At 47.5% G+C, this 26,427-nt stretch overlaps 1 protein-coding gene and 1 long non-coding RNA gene across 2 annotated transcripts in view; one reads left to right on the forward strand and one right to left on the reverse strand.

Moving 5' to 3' along the window:
• Window positions 1-3,894: 3,894 nt before the first annotated feature.
• Window positions 3,895-8,625, reverse strand: LOC129696336 (uncharacterized). Its single transcript, XR_008723316.1, has 2 exons — window positions 8,107-8,625; window positions 3,895-6,444 (listed from the first exon to the last, which is right to left on the reverse strand). It is a non-coding gene; the product is annotated as an uncharacterized LOC129696336 (long non-coding RNA).
• garem (GRB2 associated, regulator of MAPK1) overlaps window positions 7,496-26,427 on the forward strand; it is a 92,718-nt gene continuing 73,786 nt past the window's right edge. The window contains exon 1 of the mRNA XM_055634154.1: window positions 7,496-7,854. Coding sequence (XP_055490129.1) covers window positions 7,746-7,854 — 109 coding nt within the window. The 5' untranslated portion in view covers window positions 7,496-7,745. The remainder of the gene's footprint in view (window positions 7,855-26,427) is intronic.

Raw genomic sequence — 26,427 nt, forward strand, 5'->3', positions numbered from 1 at the left:
AGGGAATGGAAACTGCCATCCCTAATCTATCCAGTTTGCATAAGACTGTACTGTAATATGTGATTGACTCCCAGCAACAATTCAGCTGTAAAAGAATCACAGAACAGAATTACAACAGCAATATCAAATGAACATAGTTTAGATAATGAAAGATCAATTCATGGCATGGGTTTCCCTTTGGAAAACCCATGTAGTATTATTTTTGATGTGGGATTGTATCCACGTCGAGAAAGTTCTGCCATAGATACCAGACATGGCTCAGTTGAAAGCACTCATGAGTCAGATTTTGTGGTTAAGTTCCATTCCAGAGACTTGAGTTTATATTTATATTGACATTCCAAAACATTACTGAGTACAGCACTCTTTCAGTTAAAATATTACACTAAGGTCCTGTCTGCCCTCTTGAATATACATCAATGATTCTATGAGAAAAACAGATGATTAAAATTAGCTCTGAGTGAGAACCAATATTTATCATAAATTGTAGGAGTAACATCATTAATCAATTGTCCTTGAATCGACAACAGCAAAGTCAAACTATGCCTGCTTGCAGTATGTGAAGATGGAATCAAATTGAGGAAAAAAACGACTTAATGCTCGAGTTTAGTTTCATGCTAAGGACTAAGGATGACTTTATGAAGTAAGAGAAAAGCTTGGCAAGATTGTGTGGAATTGGCAATGGTGATAAAAGCATGGATAAGTGTTTCAACAGCAGATGAGCTGAGGCAAGAGCAGGGTTAAAGGGCTGTCCCACTGCGGCGACCTAATTGGCGAGTTGAGAAGAGTTTAGGAGAGTTTGAAAAAATGTCATGTGGAAGACCTCCTTCGACTATGTAGAAGACCAGCTTCAACTATGTTGAAGACTAGCTTCGCCAAGCTTCGGGAAAATTGGACACCGAATAGTGGAGAGTGAAGACGACCTCCTTCGACTTCCCTTCGACTATGTTGAAGACTATCTACGACTATGTTCAGCTACTTTTGATTACCTTTGACTACCCTCGATTACCTATGAATAACATGCTGACCTACTACGACCTTCGACTAAACCTACGAGTAAAAAAAGTATTGATTTTTTCCATGTCGACCTTTTTTTTACTCGCAGGCATTTTTCAACATGTTGAAAAATACACCGCGACCTAGCTGAGGCCTCGGGTACGTGGGGACTACACTCGAGCATGAAGGAGAGTTACGAAGACCTCCTAGTACCTCGTGTCGACCAAGCTGCGAGTATGAGTCGAGGGCAAACTCGTCAGAACTCGTGGATTAGGTCGCGCAGTGGGACAGCCCCTTTAGATAATTTTAGGCAAAGTTGTGAAAAGTCTCAGACATTTTGTGTGGAAAGGGTTTGGAAAACGTGACTAAAAATGAAAACAATGGCTTTGGTCTTCCCATTTTAAGTTAGATCATATTTTGCTTAGTTAGTTGATAGGAAGTGTTTGATTGTCAGAAAATGGTACTATATAAAGCATTCAAGTCATGTGGAGAGAAATGACTGAAACACCATCAATATTTGCTTTTGCAGGAATTGACGGTGTAAAAGAAGCGGAAATTCAAGGGATTATTAGAGGACAAGTATAAAGTGAGAGGAAGGAATGCTAAAGAGGATCTGAGAAGTATATTTTGTACACAGTAGTTAGGATCTGGTGGAGTATCAAAATGTAGAGCAAAATTTATTAGGCATCTCGACAGGTATTTGAATGAGTAAGGCATGGAGTCATATGGAATGAATTGGATTTGTACAGATAAGCATGATGGTTGGCATTGATGTGGCAAGACAAAGGGATATTTTCTATGACTTTATCCTTCCCAATGCATCTTTTGTACCAATCAACTATTTTTTGGACTCTTTTTATGTAATAACCTGGGCATCAACATACCACAAGTAAAATCAAGCAGGGTGTTAATTCACAAACACTCCATAAATTCACATTAATTTTGTCAATTTTTAAAGATAATTGGTTTAAATACACCCTCTGTATGTAAGGACAAAGTGGCCATGTCTATAACACTCAAGGTCTGCTTCTGGAGAGATAAAGGTTAACTGAAGCCAGATTCAAAGAAATTGAAAATTAGGACGGTCTGTGATTGAGAAAATCAGTAGGTGATAGAAAGATTGGTAAACACCGGACACCAGTCAGCATAGATGGTGTCAGCTTTTCATTCTTAAAATACTGCTGATATTTTTTCAAGAGATCACTGTGTGCGTCGCTGATTATCATGAGTAAAAAAGACTGCAGGCGGAGGAACTGAGTGGGTCAGATCCGCAGAGTTCTTATAGTAGTCAGTATTTTTGGTCAAGATTAAAAGCATCTGCTATTTATTGTGCTTTGATTTTCATGGATAGATTCCCTAGAGGAAGAAAGATCAAGACTTCTCTCCTGGCAGAAGAATAACTGCTGCCAAATCTTTTTGTCATCATCTGCTCCAGTATCACCATGACACCCAATTATAAGTTATAACTTTTCAATTGCAAAGCTGAGCATTGGTGAACATGAAAGATTATCATCCTTCCACTGACGGTTGAGAAATGTTTCAGGAGCCATATCATGAATAAAATAGTATGTATAGTTTGTTTGCATTTGATTGAAGCAAAGAAGCAGTGAGTTTCCTCAATCATGTTGAAAACAAATTGCAGGAAGACCTTGGACTACTTTGGAGACATAAACGTCCATGAGATTTCTGCGGCGCCAAGAACATCAGGTCACTTATATTTTTTGAGTATTAGCTAATGCAGCTGCAACTAATATATTGTGACTAAGTTTGCATCCAAGTAATTATGCCGCTTATTCTAAAATGACACCTGACCTGTGAGAACATGTCCTTTCTCTTGGGCCACAAGACAATAGACAATAGGTGCAGGAGTCAGTCATTTGGCCCATCGAGCCAGCACCACCATTCATTTGATCATGGCTGATCATCCCCAATCAGTACCTTGTTCCTGCCTTCTCCCCATATCCCCCGACTCCGCTATTTTTATGAGCCCTATCTTGCTCTCTCTTGAAAGCATCCAGAGAACCTGCCTCCATCGCCCTCTGAGGCAGAGAATTCTTAAGAAGTGGATGATGGATTTTGAGAACTTTAAGTGCAATTTTGGGATTGAGCCAGCAAATCTACAAGATCGTAAAGCGAAGTTTAATATCTCAAATCAACCTAAGGAGTCTCAATTGAAATACTTTTTGTCAGAGGCTGACAACAGCAATTTAATATTTTTGTCACCATCATATAATTGGAATAGACTTATTGTCAAAGAATAAAACATATGACATAAAATGATTATAACATATCAAATGATCACTCCATTTTGCAAGTAAGCCTGCTACAGCATGTGGAAATAAATAATCTTGAGTGGAAGAAAGTGAGGATTTAGAACTGGCAAGAGGTACAATTTCTATCACAATTGCATTGAATTTTAATGGACAATGGTTCAATGAGTTCTCACATATTTAAACATAAATTAAACAATTAAGATTGCTATTATTTTTTAAATAGAAGTTTGAGGGTCGAGGAGAAAAACCTAGCATTTCCACTACAAGGAAAATATACTAATAAAAGCTGATTCGCTATATTCATGTTTTGCAGAGGCTGCTAGAATGAAAGAAACCATTAATAAAAAGCATTAACATCAGTAATTGTTGAAATTAATTAACTGTCAATGAATCATAAAAAGGAATCTAGATTCATTCCAGAGGCTGTTTAGAGAGAACCATAACAATAAACCACAAATTATGACAATTAGATCTTGATATAGCTTTAATTCAATGCAACAGCATTTAAAATAAACACAAAAGAATCTGAAGGATGGAAACCAGATAAATCTATCTAAAAGGAGTGAGTAATATTCACTTTTGCAAAAATATTTCTGAAAATCCAAAGAAGCTTAGATGTTTGCAGGAATTCTTTTTTCCAAATAACATTTACATTTTAAATACTTTCAAGCAGCAACGGCATGGGAGAACTGTAACTTGTTTACTAATATATTCCGATTTTCACGATCAACTGTTTATTCAACACAACAATGCAATTATTTAGTTATGGAGTCAAATTGAACAAAAACATTTTATGGAGATCAAGATGCTCCATTGTCAGTGTTTGGCCCATATCCCTCTCAACCTTTTCTATCCATGTACCTAGCCAAGTGTCTTGTTTAGATGTTGTTATTATACCTACCTCAAATACTTCCTTTGGCAGCTTGTTCCATGCACCCACCACCATCTGTGTGGATAAAGTTGCCCCTCGGGTTCCTATTAAAACTTTTACCTATGTCCTTAAATTTCTAGTTCTTGATTCCCCCTTTGTGCAAAAAAACCTGACGTGCATTCACCCTATCTATTCCCCTCATGATTATATACACCTCAACAAGATCATCCCTCAGCCTCCTGTGCACCAAGGAATAAAGTCCTTGTCTTCCTGTAGCACAGGTCCTCAAGTCCTGGCAACATCCTTGTAAATCTTCTCTTCACTCTTTCCAGCTTTGGAACACTGGGTGTAGAACAGAAAGTTTGACTCAACATCAAACTGACATCAATGTTTACAGAATATCTCATGAAGCAGGGCAGTGGATAGTCAGAATCAACAGTAATTTGTGGTGGAAAACATACATTATGATTCTATCTTTCCAGTTTTTAAATAGACAATGATGGGGCTTACAGTTGGAATATCATCAAGTCATTTAGCATAAGGGAAGTGGAGGAGTCAACAAAAGGTAGAACTGTGCAAGATAACCTCATGTTTATGAATTATATTGTCAAATTGTAACATGCAGGTGCGAAAATGGGAAGGAACATTGGGTAGATAATGGGGGATTCCAGGCTGGGGATGTGTGCAGAGAGATACTCTGAATCTTCATGTCTCTACAGGATTTCTGGTATCCAGAAAAACCGGGACTAACGCCACAATATAAAATTAAATGGGATCTAGAAAAATTAAGGTGGAATAACAAACGCAGAAGAAAATGACGGATATAAATGGGTACATTTATAAATGTTACCATGATAGCAGTAGCAGGATCGGTCCGAGTCAGCATGGATTTATGAAGGGGAAATCATGCTTGATTAATTTTCTGGAATTTTTTAAGTTGTAACTGGGAAAATGGACAAGGGAGAGCCAGTGGATGTAGTGTACCTGGACTTTCAGAAAGCATTTAATAAGGTCCCACATAGGAGATTAGTGGGCAAAATTAGAGCACATGGTATTGGGGGTAGGGTACTGACATGGGTAGAAAATTGGTTGGCAGACAGGAAACAAAGAGTAGGGATTAACGAGTCCCTTTCAGAATGGCAGGCAGTGATTAGTGGGGTACCACAAGGCTCGGTGCTGGGACCGCAGCTATTTACAATATACATTAATGATTTAGATGAAGGGATTAAAAGTAACATTAGCAAATTTGCAGATGACACAAAGCTGGGTGGCAGTGCGACCTGTGAGGAGGATGCTATGAGAATGCAGGGTGACTTGGACAGGTTGGGTGAGTGGGCAGATGCAGTTTAATGTGGATAAATGTGAAGTTATCCACTTTGGTGGCAAAAACAGGAAGGCAGATTATTATCTAAATGGTGTCAAGTTCTGAAAAGTGGAAGTACAACGAGATCTGGGGGTCCTTGTTCATCAGTCACGCAGGCAATGAAGAAAGCAAATGGAATGTTAGCCTTCATAACACAAGGAGTTGAGTATCGGAGCAAAGAGGTCCTGCTGCAGTTGTACAGGGCCCTATTGAGACCACACCTGGAGTATTGTGTGCAGTTTTGGTCTCCAAATTTGAGGAAGGACATTCTTTCTATTGAGGGAGTGCATCGTAGGTTCACAAAGTTAATTCCCGGGATGGCGGGACTGTCATATGTTGAAAGAATGGAGCAGCTGGGCTTGTATACTCTGGAATTTAGAAGGATGGGAGGGGTATAGAATTAGAATTAGATCCTTTATTTGTCATTCAGACCTTTCAGTCTGAACGAAATGCCGTTGCCTGCAGCCATACATGTAATAATAAACAAAACACACAATAAACACAAATTAACATCCACCACAATGAGTTCACCAGGCACCTCCTCACTGTGAGGCAAAAATCTTAGGATTACTGTCTCTTCCCTCCTCTTCTCCCTCTGCACTGAGGCGATACCCCACCGGGCGATGGTAAGTCAGTCCCGCGGCTCACCGAGCTCCACGAACGGGCCGGTTCAAGCTCCGCGGCCCTGAGTGGTCGAAGCTATCGCCCTCCGGTTCAGCGGATGCAGCTGTTGCCATGGGAGCTCCGGAAAACAGGCACCAGCCTATGACCTGCGAGCTCCCGACGATGCCGCCTGCTGGCCCGCAGCCGACCCCCGGTTCAGGTCGCCGCCGCCAGAACGGCGCCTCAGCCACTGGAGCACCGTCCCTGCGCCGGGCCGCTCTCACGGGAGCGCCGTCTCAGCCCCGCGCCGGACCACCCTCACGGGAGCGCTGTCCCAGGATCTTATTGAAACATATAAGATTGTTAAGGGTTTGGACACACTAGAGGCAGGAAACATGTTCCCGATGTTGGGGGAGTCCAGAACCAGGGGCCACAGTTCAAGAATAAGGGGTGAGAACAGAGATGAGGAAAAACCTTTTCACACAGTGGGTTGGGAATCTGTGGAATTCTCTGCCTCAGGACGCAATGGAGGCTAATTCTCTGTATGCTTTCAAGAGAGAGTTGGATAGAGCTCTTAAAGATAGTGGAGTCAGGGGATATGGGGAAAAGGCAGGAACAGGCAACTGAGTGTGGAAGATCAGCCATGAGCACAGTGAATGGGCCTAATAGCCTACTCCTGTACCTATTGCCTATTGAGTCGAAATAACAAAGCGAGGTGTAAACAAAATCTGAAGAAGAGTTTCGACCCGAAACGTTGCCTATTTCCTTCGCTCCATAGATGCTGTATCACCAGCTGAGTTTCTCCTGCATTTGTGTCTACCTTCGATTTTCCACCATCCTTCTTAAACAAAATCTTTAAGGGTTAAGGAAAAGTGGTGATACTGAATGAGTTTGCAGGAACTGCAGATACAGCTTTGCACCGAAGATAGACATAAACATCTGAACTAACTCAGCGGGTCAGGCAGCCTATCTGGAGAAAAGGAATTGGTGAAGTTTCGGGTTGAGTCCCTTGTTCAGACTGAAAGTCAAGGGAGAGGGAAAGGAGAGATAGAGAGGGTATATAGGAAAAACGAATGAAAGATATGCAAAAAGCCACGGTGATCGAGAAAGGGTGGTGCCCAGAATGAGTGCAGAGTGTAATGCTGTGAATAAAAGAGAAGCTAAAGCAATTACACATCCGCATATAGTTTGCATTTAAAAAAACAAACAGAAAACGATGTAAATACCCTGCAGATCATGCTGCAAACGTGGGGAAAGTTAGTAACTGGGGAGGGTAACATTCCCTGGGAGGGAGTAACGCTGCCAGCAGCGGGGTGGCGGTTGGCGGTTGGCCGCGACTGCGCATTGACGGGCGGGCTCCGTCCTGAGGGAAGGCTCGAGCCGGGGAGGCAAAGGCGGTCGGTCGGCGCGTCGTGTCGTGTCGCGGCTCCTCCTCCGCCCGACAGGCACGGCGGGCAGCTGGACCCGAGTCTGTGATTCCTGGCATGGCGTTGCGGGCGCGGGTCCCGGAGCCCATCGCCACAGCTCGTCCAGCAACAGCGGCAGCAGCTCAGCCCGACGCCCGCCTGCCCCAGGGAGGCCTTGCGGCCGGATGGCAGCCCGCGGTTGAGCGCTCGCCGCCCCCGTTTGGCTGCCGGGTGGCATGGAGACACTCGGCGGCAACAAGGAGATGCAGTGGAGCGGCGTGACTCGGCCCCTCGACCTGTTGGTCAGCTCGTACCGTTTGCCGCAGCTCGTCCGGCTGGAGGACGGTAAGATGGGCTTCGGCAGCCGGACCGACTCACTCGGTCGGTTCCCGGGGTCGCGTCGTCTGGGAGTCGGAGAGAAGGGAAGGGAAGGGCCCGGGTCACCGGCACCGAGCCCCACAGCCTCCATCCCCCGACCACCGAGCTCCTCAGTCCCCATCCCCCGAGCCCTACAGCCCCCACCTGCAACCACTGAGTCCCACAGCCCCCATCCCCCGACCACCGAGCTCCTCAGCCCCCAAGCTTCACAGCTCCCACCTGCAACCCCCGACCACCGAGCACACGAGGTGAACTTTCCACCGACATCGACCACTGCTCAGGGGGTTGTTCTGCCCACCGACCGGCCCGCGAGAGGGAGGTCCTCGCCGCTCTAATTGTGGTTAATGTAGAAATTATGAGCTGTGCAATGAAGTTCTCATGCACCGAGACTAATTTTGTTTACTAGTCAGCGGGATTGAGGAGTTTGTGTATTCCTGAAACATAAGAGAAAGTTTTGCATAGTGGATGTGTTGTCAAACGGGAGAAAAAAAACCCATTCAAGTTGCACTTTGAATGCAAAGTTCATATTTTTTTTAAAAACCCGATTGTGCACTGAAATGGGACAGTGAGCTGTAACCGAATTGAACACTGGTTAACTAATGAATCACGGTATTGCAGTCCAAAGGTGTAGTGTGTTCTCTGCAGGAAATGTGCGGTTTTGCACATACTTCAGCTTATCTCGTGATATGTCCTATCGCTTATGAATCGGTCAGTTACTACACGGCTCATTTCACTGTGCATTTCTAAATGCTAACTTTGTTTTCTCTCGGAGTTTCTACTAACTGTGTCGATTTAGTCAGCTGAAAACTCGCACATGGTTTGTTTGTCTTGAACCGATCAGCAGAACAGAGTCTCCGGGAACAGGCCCTTCGGGCCAGCTGGCCCAGGCTGAATACTATGCCTGGGAACAAAACTGCAGATGCTTTTTTACAAAGAATGAGACACAAAGTACTGGGAGTAACTTGGTGGGTCAGCCAGCATCTCTGGAAAACATGAATGGTTGACATTTGGGATTGGGACCCTTCTTCAGACTGGGTTCCCTACCCGAAACGTCAGCTATCTCAGGGCTGCCAACTCTCCCGCATTGAGCGTGAGACTCACGCATTTCACAAAACGTTCACGCTCTCACGCTGATCACAGAATTTCTCACGCTAACCCCCCCATTTTAATAAATAAATAAATAAAGTCACGAGCAATTCAATTCTCCCAAGGCTTCCAGATTTCCTCCGCACTCACCAATGAGAATAGTTTTCTGGCAGCGGGTTTCCCATTAAGAACGAGCAATTTGTCTAAAGCCCATCACACTATTTAAAATGGCAATGCAACTGCAGCACTAATGATTTAATTTGACATTCATGGAACCAAAATCTGCAGGGCTCGAAATTAACGGTTGCCCGGGTGCCAATGACCACCCAAAGTGCTGCCGGGCAACCTAAACGCCGAGTCATTTTGCCCGGCTTGGCACTGCAGATACTGGTTTATACCGAAGATGGACACAAACAATTGTAGTAACTCAGCGGGTCAGGCAGCATCTCTGGAGACAAGGAATGTGACGTTTCGTGTCGGCGACGGCTGTATTGCAAAGATATTAGGTGTGTGGTGACGAAAGGTCGGAGTGAATGACGGGCCCCGCAGAGCGGCAGCAGTGGCCAGGACGGCGGCTCCACCTCCTCCTTCTCTCGCACCCCGCCCGCCCTGATAGCGGCCGCTGCCTGCCACTCTGCCAACGGCACATTCAAAACAAACCCTCTCACACACCGTGGCCGAGAGGAGGGATAAGTTAAACATTACATTAACTGACAAGAGATGGCCAAAGGACATGACTGCAGCAAATGTTCTTTTGGTAATATGTTGAAAGGTGTCAAAACGCCACATTACCGGACATTCAGATTAGATGCACGTGGTGCGAACAGCAATGAAGATACCCAGTTTGTACGCAACAGATTAAAAAAAATTATTGATAAAAGGAGAGAGGGGGCGCTGTCCAGTACGGCTGCCTGTCCTGCAGCTGTCCGTTTTTTTCACTTATTTTTTTTAATTTTTAGTACGTTAAAAGTGTGTTAGTTGGGGGTCTAATCTTTTTATATGTGGGGGGTGGGGGAGGGGAAACTGCTTTTCAAGTCCCTACCTGGTCGGAGAGGCTGCCTTCCTCTGGGCAGCACCTTCGACCCGTCCTCGCGGCCTACCAGCAGGGCCTGGAGCGGCGTTTCCTGAGGGGACCTGGCCAGAACCTCGGCTTCGGCGTCGGCACAGCGCTGGAGCGCTATCGTGGAGCGGGCGATGCCTTGCCTGGGTCGCCACGCTGGAACTCCAGTATGCTGGGACCTGCCGATTGAACATCGCGGCGTTGCGGGTCTGTGGAGCGGCCAGCTGCGGCGCTGACTTGAACATCGGGAGCCTGGGATCTCTTGCTGAGATCGCCAGTGGTGGAGCTCTGTCCAGCGCGGCCCTGGTGGCTTGGAAGCCACGGTCTCCGGTAAGGAAGCGGCCGTTCCAGGCACCCCAAGCTGCTGAGAGGGTTCTCCCGACGCCGGAGCACCACCACCGGGCAAGAAGGCCTGAAACATCGGGCCGCCGTAGCGGCGACTGTGGAGGCCTCAATAGGCCTGACCATGGGTGGACAAGGGGATGGGGACAGGACTTTGTGCCTTTCCCCACAGTGGGAACCATTGTGGGCGGATGTTATGTTTTAATGTTAAACTTCTTCTTTAATGGTATGTTGTATTTTTATTAGTGTGCTGCAAGGACATCTGCATTTCCCCTGAATAGGGGATCAATAAAGTATTTATTATTATTATCTATCATTCCCACTTCAGAACTAACGTTAACATTTCAAAGGACATATCTCTTGACCAAATTTGTGATGTATATGATCGAGTAGAAGTAAAACCGGCTTGTACTCGCTAGAATTTAGAAGATTGAGGGTGGATCTTATAGAAACTTACAAAATTCTTAAGTGGTTGGACAGGCTACATGCAGGAAGATTGTTCCCGATGTTGGGGAAGTCCAGAACAAGGGGTCACAGTTTAAGGATAAGGAGGACCGAGATGAGAAAACCATTTTTTACACAGAGAGTGGTGAATCTCTGGAATTCTCTGCCACAGAAGGTAGTTGAGGCCAGTTCATTGGCTATATATGAGGGAGTTAGGTGTGGCCCTTGTGGCTAAAGGGATGAGGGGGTATGGAGAGAAGGCAGGTACAGGATACTGAGTTGGATGATCAGCCATGATCATATTGAATGGCGGTGTAGGCTCGAAGGGCCGAATGGCCTACTCCTGCACCTATTTTCTATGTTTCTATAAATCCAACGTATAGATGTGAATGTTGCTCATTAAATAACTGCAGCACTGATACTCAATATTAAGAGCATTGATTTGCTGTTAAAATGAATTCTGTAATAACGTGTGAACGGTAGCAGTGACAATCGAACGAGGTGAAGAAAAGACGTAGTTGAGGTGAATAATATGAGAATTATACGACCTGTTTCGCTTAACAAAGTGTGCAGGAAGGAACTGCAGGTGCTGGTTTAAACTGAAGATAGACACGAAAAGCTGGAATAACTCAGCAGGACAGGGAGCATCTCTGGAGAGAAAGAATGGGTGATGTTTCGAGTCGAGACTTTCAGACTGAAGAAGTTGAAAACCAGCCATATAGATGTAAAACACAATGACTGGAGATGTGTGTTATCCAATTAAGGGCAGAAATTAGAATTGTGTTCATCTTTATTGGCGTGACATCATAATAAATATATTACAGAAAAAATAATTTAATGGGGTGACACGGTGGCGCAGCGGTAGAGTTGCTATCTTAGACCACAGACCCAGATTTGATCCTGACTTCAGGTGCTGTCTGTACTGAATTTGAACATTCTCCCTATGACCTCCGGACATTTCTCCGGATATTCCGGTTTCTCCCACATCCGGAAGAAGTGCAGGTTTGTAGGTTAATTGGTTTCTGTAAATTGTCCCTGGCTTGATCGATCGATCTATCTATCTATCTATCTATCTATCTATCTATCTATCTATCTATCTATCTATCTATCTATCTATCTATCTATCTATCTATCTATCTCTGTTCTTTACCGCTTTTGGTGATCTGTGCTGCGATTTCCGAGAGAACGCCGCCACCTACGGCCGTCATTTTTGGCCACCTCGCTCGAAGCCCCCCTCCGCCGTATGTGTGCCGAGGATTTTTCCCGTCGATGAAATATGACGGAGATATTAATGATTTTACAAAATTCCCCATTCTCTCTGCTGCCCCTGCTGTCGGCAGGGGGGAGTGACTATAACACCAGGAAGTGGTGTGCCTCAATTAGTCTGCAAGCTGGAGGAAGGCAGAGGGTCACGTTTCTCTGAGCTGTGAATAAAACTGAACAAATGTCCACACAACTATGAGTAAGTACCTTTAATGTGGTTTGAAAATGAAAATATGGTTAAAGTAAAAAAGCAACGCCTGCAAATGGTTGTTTGGGTTGAAATAAAAAGGCACTCTCTCTCTCCCCCTCCTCTCCTCTCGCCACCTCTCGTCTCCCCCCTTCCTCCTCTCCTCCCCCTCCCCTCACCTCACCACCCTCTCAGCATCACACCCCTCACTCCCTCCTCTCCTCTCCCCCCCCTCCTCTCTTCCCCCCCTCTCCTCTCTTCCCCCCTCTCCTCTCCTTCTTCCCCCCCCTCTCCTCTCTTCCCCCCCTCTCCTCTCTTCCCCCCCTCTCCTCTCTTCCCCCCCCCTCTCCTCTCTTCCCCCCTCTCCTCTCTTTCCCCCCCTCTCCTCTCTGTCCCCCCCTCTCCTCTCTTCCCCCCCTCTCCTCTCTTCCCCCCCCTCTCCTCTCTCTTCCCCCCTCTCCTCTCTTCCCCCCCTCTCCTCTCTTCCCCCCTCTCCTCTCTTCCCCCCCCTCTCCTCTCTTCCCCCCCCCTCCCTCGCTTCCCCCCCCCTCTCCTCTCTTCCCCCCCTCTCCTCTCTTTCCCCCCTCTCCTCTCTTCCCCCCCTCTCCTCTCTTCCCCCCCTCTCCTCTCTTCCCCCCTCTCCTCTCTTCCCCCCCTCTCCTCTCTTCCCCCCCTCTCCTCTCTTCCCCCCCTCTCCTCTCTTCCCCCCCCCTCTCCTCTCTCCTTCCCCCTCCTCCTCTCTTCCCCCCCTCTCCTCTCTTCCCCCCCCTCTCCCTCTCTTCCCCCCCCTCCTCCTCTCTTCCCCCCCTCTCCTCTCTTCTTTCCCCCCCTCTCCTCTCTTCCCCCCCTCTCTCTCTCTCCCCCCCTCTCCTCTCTCCCCCCCCTCTCCTCTCTCCCCCCCCTCTCTCTCTCCCCCTCTCCCCCCTCTCCTCTCTCTCCCCCCCCCTCTCCTCTCTCCCCCCCCTCTCCTCTCTCCCCCCCTCTCCTCTCTCCCCCCCTCTCCTCTCTCCCCCCCCCTCTCCTCTCTCCCCCCCCTCTCCTCCCCCCCCCTCTCCTCTCTCCCCCCCTCTCCTCTCCCCCCCCTCCCTCCTCTCCCTCCCCCTCTCCTCTCCTCTCTTCCCCCCCTCTCCTCTCTTCCCCCCCTCTCCTCTCTTCCCCCCCCCTCTCCTCTCTTCCCCCCCCTCCTCTGCTCCTCTCTCTCTCTCTCTCTCCCCCCCCTCTCTTCCCCCCCCTCTCTTCCCCCCCTCTCTTCCCCCCCTCTCTTCCCCCCCCTCTCTTCCCCCCCTCTCTTCCCCCCCTCTCTTCCCCCCCTCTCTTCCCCCCCCTCTCTTCCCCTCTCCTCTCTTCCCCCTCTCCTCTCTTCCCCCCTCTCCCTCTCTTTCCTCCCCCCCTCTCCTCTCTTCCCCCCCCTCTCCTCTCTTTACCCCCCCTCTCCTCTCTTCCCCCCCCTCTCCCTCTCTTCCCCCCCTCTCTCCTCTCTTTCCCCCCCCTCTCCTCTCTTTCCCCCCCCCTCTCCTCTCTTCCCCCCCCCCATCTCCTCTCTTCCCCCCCCCCCTCCCTCTCCTCCCCCCCTCCTCGTCTTCCCCCCCCCCTCTCCTCTCTTCCCCCCCCCTCTCCTCTCTCTCTCCCCCCCCCCTCTCCCTCTCTTCCCCCCCCCTCCCCCTCTCCCCCCCCCCCCCCTCCCCCCCGCTCCCTTCCATCCTCCTCCCCTCCCTCCTCTCGTTCCCCCCCCCCCCTCCCCTCTCCCCCCCCCTCCCCCCCCCCCCTCTCTCCTCCCCTCCCCCCCCCTCTCTACTCCTCTCCCCTCCCCCCCCTCCCCTCCCCTCCCCCTCCCCCCCCCCCCCCCCCCCCCCCTCTCCCCCCCCCCCCTCTCCTCCCCTCCCCTCCTCTTTCCCCTCCTCCTCTCCCCCCCCCCCCCCTCTCCTCCCCTCTCCCCTCCCCCCCCCCCCTCCCCTCCCCCCCCCCCTCTCCTCTCTCCCCCCCCTCTCCTCTCTCCCCCCCCTCTCCTCTCTCCCCTCCCCCTCCTCCTCTCTCCCCCCCCCCCTCTCCTCTCTTCCCCCCTCCTCCTCTCTTCCCCCTCTCCTCTCTTCCCCCTCTCCTCTCTTCCCCCCCCCCTCTCCTCTCTTCCCCCCCTCTCTCCTCTCCCCCCCCCCTCCTCCTCTCTCCGCCCCCCCCCCCTCTCCTCCTCTCCCCCCCCCCTCCTCTCTTCCCCCCCCCTCCTCCTTCCCCCCCTCTCCTCTCTTCCCCCCCTCTCCTCTCTTCCCCCCCCCCTTCTCCTCTCTTCCCCCCCTCCCCCCTCTCCTCTCTTCACCCCCTCTCCGTCCCCCCCCCCCTCTCCCTCTTCCTTCCCCCCCTCTCCTCTCTCCCCCCCCCTCTCCCTCTCCCCCCCCCCTCTCCTCTCTTCCCCCCCCTCTCCTCTCTCTCCCCCCTCTCCTCCTCTCCCCCCCTCTCCTCTCTCCCCCCCCTCGCCTCTCTTCCCCCCCCCCCTCTCCTCTCTTCCCCCCCCTCTCTCCTCTCTTCCCCCCCCCCCCCCTCCCTCCCTCTCCCCCCCTCTCCTCTCTTCCCCCCCCCCTCTCCTCTCTTCCCCCCCCTCTCCTCTCTTCCCCCCCCCTCTCCTATCCTCTCCCCCCCCCTCTCCTCTCTTCCCCCCCGCCCCTCCTCCCTCTCTCCCCCCCCTCTCTTCTCTTCCCCCCCTCTCTCTCTCTCCCCCCCTCTCCTCTCTTCTCCCCCTCTCCTCTCTCTCCCCCCCCCCCCTCTCCTCTCTCTCTCTCCTCCCCCCCCCCCTCTCCTCTCTCCCCCCCCCCTCTCCTCTCTCCTCTCCCCCCTCCCTCTCTCCCCTCCCCCTCTCCCCCCTCCCTCCTCCTCTCTCCCCCCCCCCCTCTCCTCTCTTCCCCCCTCCCCTCTCCTCTCTTCCCCCCTCCCCTCTCCTCTCTTCCCCCCTCTCTCTCCCTCTATTTATCTTTCTTTCTATCTCTTTTTCTCTCTCCTCCCCTCCCCTCACCTCTCCTTCCCTCTCTTTCCCCCCCCTCCCCTCTCCTCTCTTCCCCCCCTCCCCTCTCCTCTCTTCCCCCCCCTCTCCTCTCTTCCCCCCCCCCTCCCTCTCTTCCCCCTCCCCCTCCCCTCTCTTCTCTTTCCTCCCCCCCTCCTCTCTTCCCCCCCCTCTCCTCTCTTTTCCCTCTCCTCTCTTTTCCCCCTCCCCCTCTCCTCTCTCCCCCCCCCCCTCCTCTATATATAATATAATATCAAGGGGGGAATTAGCGTGAGTGTGGGGGGGGGGGGGGTCGGGGGATAGTTAATGTATGATGCTGCATGCCGCCTCCCCCACCCCCACCACCGCACGTTGGGGGAACAGACCCAACGGGTCTGCACTTGGTCTAGTATGTTTTACATTTCATTGAACTACACGCTTGTTTGAATATGTGGCTATATATATATATGTATGTATGTATGTATGTATATATGTATGTATATATATATATATATATATATATATATGCACATATATATATGCATATGCATATATATGCATATATATATATATGCATATATATATGCATATATATATATATGCATATATATATATATATGCATAACAGCATGAATTATAATCTGATTTCTATACAAATATACTAAGGTCATAAGGTTGATCAGAGCCTGGCTCTATTGTGGAGTTAATTAAGAATGTAATTTAGCCAAAACCTTATTCATACCTAATCCAATTTAAGCATAAATGTTGCATTCAAGTGTAAGTTAAAAGGCTCGCCGCAGGATGCACCAGATTTCACAATTCCAAGCTGAAAAATGCGAAAACTCCCTACTGTAGGAGGGAAGACACCGCCCTTATCCCTCTAAATCCTACCTTTCCATGCGCCTGTCCACATGTCTTTTAAACATCGTAATTGCACTCTTCCTTTGGCAGATCATTCCATCTACCCACCATTCTCTCTCGCTCTCTCGCTCTCGCTCTCCCCCCCCCCCCCCCCCCCCCCCCCCCCCCCTCATGTCAGGATTGATGGCTTGATTGTTTTCATATTGCTGGTGTATTGAAAACAATGGTGACTTTTGTCATTGTCTTCCCACACTGAGAGGTAACTCCGAACATACTGTTACTGCTCCATTTTATTTAAAGGAGCTTCATTGGAGAGGGAGATACAGGGTGCTGTGTTGTACAATGACAGTTTTGTTAAAAACTTTTTAGTTTGCAGATGTTGTATAGAGACCTATTTTCCAATCTGCTACTGACCATTACAAAAATAGAAATGTTGGAAGAACCCGTCCAATTGTAGATAAAACAGTAGGTGCCTCTGGTCAGTGACTCTCCGATCTGAAGAACTTTCTCAATTGGGAGCAAGAGTCACGGACCAGAAGCACTGTCCAATTTTCTCTTTCCAAGATGCTGCATGACTGGCTGAGGTTTTTTTCAACATTATCTGCAGTTTTACTTGCTTGGCTTCAGCGAACAAGTAGTCAGTAACTTGGTGCTCAGTCTGTGAATGAGACAATTGTCGTCAGCAGATTGCTGTTCATTAATTGAGGCTGGAGTGGCCTTGGTTATGAAGTGGAAACGATGTAGCTTCAACAATTTCCTGTCCATTATCCACATTCTGACAGGAAACTTGTTAGCAATGAGGTTCAGTAATGCAGCGAGAAAGATTGCGAAAACTGTTAGCGACGATGATGAAGATTTGATTAATGCAAATCTGCACTGAAATAGATATTCCTGATGATCAAAGCTTGTGTGTAAACTTGTAGTGAACATTAGTTGGAGTTGGAGTTGAATTTTCGAGGGTGGTGAAATTTAAGAGACACCTGACAATATTCGGTAATAGTGAAAAAAAGCATGGTCTAATCGCCGCACTTGGTAGCAAACCGTGCAAAAATTCAAATAATAATGGAAAAAGCAGCCTTGTAATAATGCAACCTTTATTTCTATGATAAGCTTACCAAACCAGTGTGTGATGTTTGCCCTTGTAATCCGTTCATTTAGCGGGTGAGTGCAGTGGGTCTTTTGAACTTTGCCCCTGAAATGGATTTTGAGATAATATGGCGATGCCAATAACTTCACATCAGACTGAAAACTTTTTCCAATTAATTTTTTTAACCTTTAAACTTGCTTTAAGAAAATATACAGATTACATAATTAATGCACAGTCCTTTGTCTCTGGTTTGCGGACAACACAACCCTGATTGGACTGATCCAGGATGGGGAGTAATCTGCCTGCAGACAGGAAGTGTCACAGCTGGTGTCCTGGTGCCGTAGCAACAACCTAGAGCTCATGCTCTTAAGGCAGTGGAATTGATTGTAGACTTTAGGAGAACTCCCCCTCCCCTCACCCCACTCACCATAAACAACACCACAGTCACATCTGTGGAGTCTTTAAAGTTCCTGGGAACCGTAATGTCCAAGGACCTTAAGTGGGGCTACCATCGACTCCACAGTCAAAAAGGCACAACAGAGGATGTACTTCCTGCGGCAGCTGAGGAAGCACAATCTGCCACAGGCAATGATGGTCCAATTCTACATGGCCATCGTAGAGTTGGTTCTCGCCTACTCCATCTGGTTTGGTTTGGCTCAGCCACCAAGCACGACACCTGGAGGCTGCAGCGAATCGTCCGATCAGCAGAGAACATTATTGGCTGCAACTTTCCCTCCATTGATGAACTGTACACTGCAAGGGCCAGGAAGCGAGCGGGCAAAATCATCTCTGACCCCTCTCACCCTGGCCACAAACTCTTTGAATCACTTCCCTCTGGAAGGGGACTCTGGACTGTCAAAGCAGCCACAGCCAGATAAAAACAGTTTTTATCCACAAGTAGTTGCTCTACTCAACAGCCAAAAATCTGTAGCCTCCCTTTGATCTGGTATTTTGTTGGTTCGCATGCTTGATCAATGGTGTTTTATCATTAATGTCTTATTATTATTAATGTTTAGTGTTTTCTCAGTCATTCGTAACTGTCACTGTATGTTATGTTGTGGGCAGAGCACCAAGGCAAATTCCTTGTATGTGAATACTTGGCCAATAAACTTACTTACTTACTTTTACCCAAGGTTGAAGCTCAAAAGCCAGAGGATATAGCTTTAAGGTGAGAGGAGAAAGATTTAATAGGAACCTGAGGGGTAACTATTTTATTCAGAGGATAGTGGGTATATGGAATGAGAGGACGTAGTTGAGGCAGAGCTACAATAACAACATTTAAAAGACACTTGGACAGGTTTGAGTTTAGATTTTTGACACGTGCACCGAGATAGTGAAAAGCTTTTGTTGTGTACTAACCAGTCGGTGGAAAGTCAATACGTGATTATAATCAAACCAGCCACAGTGTACAGATACACGATAAAGGGAATAACATGAATAACACTTCAGTGCAAGACAAAGCTCAATAAAGTCCAATCAAAGATAGTCCAAGGGTCTCCAATGAGATAGATAGTAGTTCACGACTGCTTTCTAGTTGTTGGTAGGTTGGTTCCATTGCCTGACGACAGCTGGGAAGTCAAATATACACAAATATAATCAAGCCAGACACAAGTATAACAGATAGTGCAAGAAAAGAGTGCAGAATATACTATTACACCATTATAGAATTACAGGGAACATGCTCCCGATGTTGGGGGAGTCCAGAACCAGGGGGCATAGTGCCCCAGAATAAGGGGTAAGCCATTTAGAATGGAGACAAGGAAACACTTCTTCACACAGAGAGTTGAGAGTCTGTGGAATTTTCTGCCTCAGAGGGTGGTGGAGGCCAGTTATTTGGGTACTTTCAAGAGAAAGCTAGATACGGGGTACTGAGTGTGGATGATCAGCCATGATCACTTTGAATGGCTGTACTGGTTCAAATGGTCTACTCTTGCACCTATTGTCTATTGGTGTTGGGAAATAATTTCAAACCTTAAATGCATTAGAACATGTAGGTTACACCTTTGATCTTGATAAATCAGCAATGGTTTGCCGGTTCATTTTCATTTGATAATCAGTGAGCTGTGGGAGGCAGATCCTTGCCTGTTGTCAAGGCTGTTCAGGGGTGGAACCTGCAATCTAGATTAAAAACACAGGCCTTGTAGCTGGGTGGACGCAAGCCTCCTACCAGAAGATTGAGCCACCTGCAATGCTGGAAGAAACAGCGTGGTTTTGGACAGTTTTAATGTCTAGGCAGATCTGCCTATACATTTATCTTATAGAATTTAGGTGATGGATCATGTGCTTCATATAGGAATCCTATTACATGTAGTAAAGTTCCTAGCCCTTCTCAAGTGGTTTTGAATTTTAATATGTGATTAAAGATTTATGGTGGAAAAGTATCGGTTCCTTTATACAGACATTATTTCAACATTGAGCAGGGTTAGAATCTTGGATATCAGTCGGTAGACACAAAATGCTGGAGTAACTCAGCGGGACAGGCAGCATCCCTGGAGAGAAGGAATGGGTGATGTTTTGGGTTGAGACCCTTGGATAGCAGTGCTCTCTTGTAAAATTATTTGAAATGTAGTGAATGAAGAAAGGGGATGACAGTCTTCCACCTGATCAGTGAGCATTTGTCATAGACAGTGGACTACAGAACTCCTGCACAGTAAATATTTTTTTTAACTTGGAGTAATATTTTACTGGGCTCATAAAAAATAGTTTTGATATATGATTCTGTGCCAATTCAGCACAGTTAGAATAGTTTGAATAATTCCATAATCTCGTTTATTTTTAGAAAAGTTTGTATGCTCATTTTAACCTGGCAATCTATGTAGCTTTCATACCTGATTCATTGATTTCTGAAATTCATAGTCTAAATGTGTCTTTTTACAATAGGGAGGTTGCTAGGCAGTTGAGGTCACGAGAGTAGTGAATCTCTGGAATTCTCTGTCACAGAATGTAGTTGAGGCCAGTTCATTGGCTATATTTAAGAGGGTTAGATGTGGCCCTTGTGGCTAAAGGGATCAGGGGGTATGGAGAGAAAGCAGGTACGGGATACCGAGTTGGATGATCAGCCATGATCATATTGAATGGCGGTGCAGGCTCAAAGGGCCAAATGGCCTACTCCTGCACCTATTTTCTATGTTTCGATGTTTCTAAGAGACAGTGTGTTGCCAAATTGAAGATTGGCTCAGTTTCTTAAGTTAGATGACCAATTTATGTCCAAATGTTTAAGAAAGAACTGCAGATGCTGGAAAAATCGAAGGTAGACAAAAATGCTGGAGAAACTCAGCGGGTGAGGTCGGAAAATATATTGTAAACGGTCGTTGCGTTTTTTTGACACCACAATGTTTTTGGATGTATTAAATTGGAAAATAAGGAAAAAAAATTAACTCGTCCAAAAATTGTTACTACCATAGGATACCTCTTTGGGTTTTTGAAAAGCATTAGAGGTTTGGAGCCTTCGTGATTTATCTTACGGAGTTACCAAACCCGATAACAGTCGTCACAATGGACACCAAGCACAACGACGGTTACGGGATCTTTACTGTATTGTCTTTATGTTACTGTATTTTTCTCCTGGTATTGATGAAGATATTTCCCTAGATCATTATCAAAACGCATATGTATGAGGGGCCATATGAAGTTTATTTATGAATTAAATATTCATGACTAAATGTGGCAGAGTTTTTAATGTCCCATTTTTGGTGTCCAAATTGGTGGTAAAACGATAGAAATTTGTCTGCCATGAAATATGTTTATGACTTTTGGTCTTGAAGTTAACTAATTTATATGTTATTTATACGGTTTCACATGATGGGTAGATTTTTGTTCAGAACGGACACTGACGGACACTTTCGGCCCTACACGATGTGCTATGTCGACATCAAAACAAGTACCCGGATGCGGCTATGGTGGTGGCTGGAGATTTTAATAAATCAAATCTTAAGAAGGTTATGCCGAACTTCTACCAACCCCTCACGTGAGAGAACTTTGGACCACTGCTACACACCGTTCAGGAAAGGCTACAAGGCCGTTTCACTCCCTCCCCTAGGAAAATCTGACCACGCTGCTATTTTCCTGTTGCCGGAGTATAAACAGAGGATAGTTCAGGAAGCGGTAGAGACGAGGGACGTAAAGCGGTGGTCCGACCAGTCAGAGGCCATGCTGCAAGATGCACTGAGTGATGTCGACTGGAATATGTTCGAAGCAAGTTCCAGTGACGTCAGTGAGTTCGCAGAAGCAGTCACGGACTTCATCGCAACAGTAACCGACAACATCGTCCCCACGGTAAGGGTAAGCACCTTTCCGAACCAAAAACCCTGGGTAGACAGGTCTGTTCGTGTGGCCCTGACTGCTCGCACCGCTGCCTACGACTCGGGCCTGGCATCAGGAAACATGGACGTCTACAAGGCAGAGTCCTACCGACTGCGAAGGGCAGTGAAGGACGCAAAGAGAAGATACAGGGACAAGATGGAGTTACAGATGGAGCAGCAGGACACCAGAAGCCTGTGGCAGGGGCTACGGATTGTAACCAACTACCGAAGCACCCCTCCCTCATCCGCATGTGCCGGCACCTCCCTAGCTGACGACCTGAACTCCTTTTACGCTCGTTTCGAGAGGGGCAATACCACTCCAGGTCTGCCGACTATCGACAATACCGCCAGCGGGCTGGCTACCGAAGCTGAAGGGAGGAATGTGCACACATTCTCGCTGTCCGAGCACGACGTGAGGAGGGCACTGACACGGGTGAACACGAGAAAAGCTGCAGGCCCCAATGGCATCTCGGGGCGAGTACTCAAGTCCTGTGCTACGCAGCTAGCTCCAGTGCTCACTACATTATTCAACCTCTCCCTGGACAAGTCCGTGGTCCCTGCCTGCTTCAAAAAATCCATCATTGTACCGGTACCAAAAAATGCCTCCCCAGCCTGTCTGAATGACTACCGCCCGGTGGCCCTTTCCTCGGTAGTCATGAAATGCTTTGAGAGGCTGGTGAAGAATCACATCTGCGCCTTCCTCCCTCGGAACATGAACCCGTTGCAGTTCGCATACCGTCCGAACAGGTCCACGGACGATGCGGTCTCCCAGGTCTTGCACACCGCTCTCTCCCATCTGGACAGCCAGAAGGGGGGCTACGTGAGGATGCTGTTCATAGACTACAGTTCAGCCTTCAACACGATAGTCCCCACCAGACTGGCCGGGAAGCTAATGGAATTGGGGCTCAACACCTCCCTGTGTGCCTGGGTCCTGGACTTTCTCACCGCCAGGCCCCAGGTAGTCAAGATGGGAGGGAATACATCAGAGTCCCTCACCCTGAGCACAGGATCGCCCCAGGGTTGCGTCCTCAGCCCCCTATTGTACTCCCTGTACACACATGACTGTGTGGCTAGGTTCAGCTCCAATTCAATAATTAAGTTTGCTGATGACACTGTGGTGGTGGGCCTGATCTCAGACAACGATGAGAAGGCCTACCGGGATGAGGTGGCTGATCTAGCACTCTGGTGCCAGGATAACAGCCTCCTCTTGAACATCAAAAAAACGAAGGAGCTGATCATGGACTTTAGGAGGGCACATCATCCGAGGACGTACACTCCATTGAGGATAAATGGGGATCCTGTGGATAGGGTGAACTGTTTTAAATATCTGGGAGTCTACATCTCTGAGGATATGACATGGGAATCACACGCCTCAGCACTGGTGAGTAAGGCAAGGCAGCGCCTTTACCACCTCAGGCAATTGAGGAAATTCAGAGTGTCTCCGAGGATCCTCCAGTGCTTCTACGCAGCGGCGGTGGAAAGCATCTTGTCCGGGAACATTACCATCTGGTTTGGGAATTGCTCTGCCAAGGACAAGAAGGCTCTGCAGAGAGTAGTGCGTTCGGCCGAACGCACTATGGGAACTTCACTCACCCTCCTGCAGGAACTATACAACAGGAGGTGCAACTCCAGAGCAAACAAAATCATGGGAGACCCCTTCCACCGCTGCAACGGACTGTTCCAGCTGCTACGGTCAAGCAAACGCCTCCGTTGCCATGCAGTGAGAACGGAGAGGTTGAGAAGGAGTTTCTTCCCAGAGGCAATTCGGACTGTAAACGCCTATCTCACCAGGGACTAACTCTACAGAACGTTTTTCCTTCCATTATTTATTATGTAAAAGAATATGTGTGTTATGATTGTGTTTATAATTTGTTTGGTTGTTTTGTTGTTTGTCTTTTGCACAAAAGTCCGCGAGCATTGCCACTTTCATTTCACTGCACATCTCGTATGTGTATGTGACAAATAAACTTGACTTGACTTGACTATATTGGTGTAAAAAACGGAAAAAATAATCTTGTTCCTCAAAATCGCTCCAGTATTGTGAAAAGACACAAATATATTCCAGTTTGCATTGTGACTGTGCTACTTTCAAAATGAAAATGGTATTGGTTCTTTTAATGGCAGCTGCAGTTTTAGATGGTTTTAGTTCCACTAGGAAAACGTTTGAAGTTTCAAGGTCAGTTTATTCTCACATGTACCAATTAAGAGATTCGAATTACCATACAGCCATACTTTTTAAAAAAAGCAACAAGACACACAACTACATAAAAGTTAACATAAACATCCACCACAGCGGATCCCCCACGTTCCTCACTGTGATGGAAGGCAATAAAGTCCAACCTCTTGCTATAATTAATCATTTTTAGATTGGTTTACAACTAATATAATGGATCTTACTAATAAATAGAGCAAGTCATTTATATATTTATGTTGCACTGGCTCAAACAGCAACTGGGGTTATGAATTTCAAAAATAATGAAAATTAGTGTAGTTTTTAGTTTAGAGATACAGTGTGTAAACAGGCCCTTCGGCGCACTGAGTCCGCGCCGGCCAGCAATCCCCGCACATTAACACTATCAGGGCTCGAAATTAGCGGTTGTCCGGGTGCCATTGACCACCCAAAGTGCCGCCGGGCAACCTAAAGCCGAGTCATTTTGCCTGCCTTGGCACTGCAGATACTGGTTTATACCGAAGATAGACACAAAAAACTGGAGTAACTCAGCGGGTCGGGCAGCATCTCTGGAGAAAAGGAACGTGATGTTTTGTGTCGGCGGCGGCTGTATTGCAGGGCAATGATATTAGGTGCGTGGTGACGAAGTGTCGGAGCGAATGATGGACCCCGCACAGCGGCAGCTGCGGCCACGACAGCGGCTCCATCTCCTCTTCCTCCCCCACCCCGCTTCTGACAGCGGAAGGAGGCCTCCACCTCCCTCCCTCCTCCTGGCCTCCACCTCCCTCCCGTCTCCTGGCCTCGGCGTGCAAGAGGGTTTGATTTGAAAGTGCCGTTGGCAGAGTGGCAAGCAGCGGCCGCTATCAGGGTGGGCGGGGTGCGGGAGGAAGAGGAGATGGAGCCGCTGTCGTGGCCGCTGCTGTACGGGGCCCATCTTTCGCTCCAACCCTTCGTCACCACGCACCTAATATCATTGCCCCGCAATACAGCTGCCGCCGACACGAAACGTCACGTTCCTTTTCTCCAGAGATGCTGCCTGTCCCGCTGAGTAATGTCATTGGAGAGTAAAATCAAAGAAAATCCCAAAGGATTTTGCACGTACATTAAAAATAAGAGGGTAACCAGGGAGAGGGTAGAGCCACTCAAGGATAAAAGAGTGAATTTATACTTGAAGTCAGAGGATATGGATGAGTTACTAAATACATTCACCAAGGAGGATGCTGAGCAATGAGGGGAATACTAATATGCAATGACTGTTTGAGATCAAGAAGGAGGTTGTGTTGGGGCTTTTAAAGAACATTAAGGTAGATAAATCCCTAGGACTTGATGAAATCTAAACCAGGTTATTGAGACAAGACAAGAGAGGAGTTTGCTGGGGACAATGAAACTATTTGTATTTTCTATAGCCATTGTCGAGGTCCCGGAGGACTGGAGAGTAGCCAATGTTTTCTTTTAAGAGGGAAAGTACAGATAATCAAGAAAATTATCGGCCGTTGAGCCTCACATATGTGGCAGAAAAGTTATTGGAGAGGATGCTTTGTGGTAGGATTTGCTTACATTGGAATGGGATGGGCTAATTAAGGACCGTCAGCATGGCTTTGTCTGTGGCAGGTTCATCTCGCGATTGATTTTTTTTGAGGAAGTAACAAAGATAATCGATGAGAGTTGGATGGTGGATGTTGTTGACAAGGATTTTAGTAAGATCTCTTGTTAAAGTCCCTCATGGTAGGCTGATCCAGAAGATTAAGATGCATGGGATCCATGGTAACTTGGCTATCTTGATTCAAAGCGAGCTTACTCAGAGAAAACAGAGGTATGTGGTGGAAGATTGTAATTCTTGATGGAGGTCTGTGACCGGTGGTGTTTCAGAGGGATCTGTGCTAAGTCCACTGTTGTTTGTGATGTAAAAAATGACTTTGGGGTACAGTTGTGGAGTACAGAGGCAAATAAATAAATGACGGGTCTTTGTCCCAAACATTATGGAGGACACTGTATATGTATAGTAAGTAACTGCAGATGTTGTTTATATCGAGGACTGAGAAGGGTCTCGATCCGAAATATTACCTGTTCCTTTTCTCCAGAGATGCTGCCTGACCCGCTGAGTTACTCCAGCGTTTTGTATCTGGAGGATATATGTAGATGGGTTGGTTAATAAGTCGACACCAAAATTGGTGGAAAGCAATTAAAGTATGTAATGGGATATAGATCACCTACTGGTGATGGGTGGAAATATGGGAGATGGATTTTAATCTGGGCAAGTATGAGGTGTTGCACTTTGGGCAGTTAAATGTAAAGGGAAGATATACAGTTAATGGCAGGAATTTTAACAGCATTGGTGTACAAAGGGATCTTGAGCACCAAGTTCATAGCTGCCTAAACGTGCTTACACAAGTAGATAGAGTGGTAAGAAGACACGTTGTGTGATTGCATTTATGGGTTAGGGTCTTGAATTCTGGTCACCCCATTACTAGAAGGATGTGGACACTTTGGAGAGGGTGAAGAAGATGCCTGGATTAGAGGATATTAGGTACAAGGGGAGATTGGATAGAAAGGGTAGACAGCCCTTGAATGGAAATGTCCAAGATGGCACAGTGGCGCAGTGGTATAGCAGCTGCCTCGGATTGTCAGAGACCTGGATCAATCCTGACTACGAGTGTTCTTCGTGTGACTGTGGGTTTTCTCTGAGTGCCACCCACATTCTAAAGATGAACAAGTTTGTAAGTTAATTGGCTTCTATAAATTACTCGTGGTGTGTTGGATGTGAAACCAGT

The sequence above is a fragment of the Leucoraja erinacea genome, chromosome 4 (assembly GCF_028641065.1).
Source record: "Leucoraja erinacea ecotype New England chromosome 4, Leri_hhj_1, whole genome shotgun sequence".
Lineage (NCBI taxonomy): Eukaryota > Metazoa > Chordata > Chondrichthyes > Rajiformes > Rajidae > Leucoraja > Leucoraja erinaceus.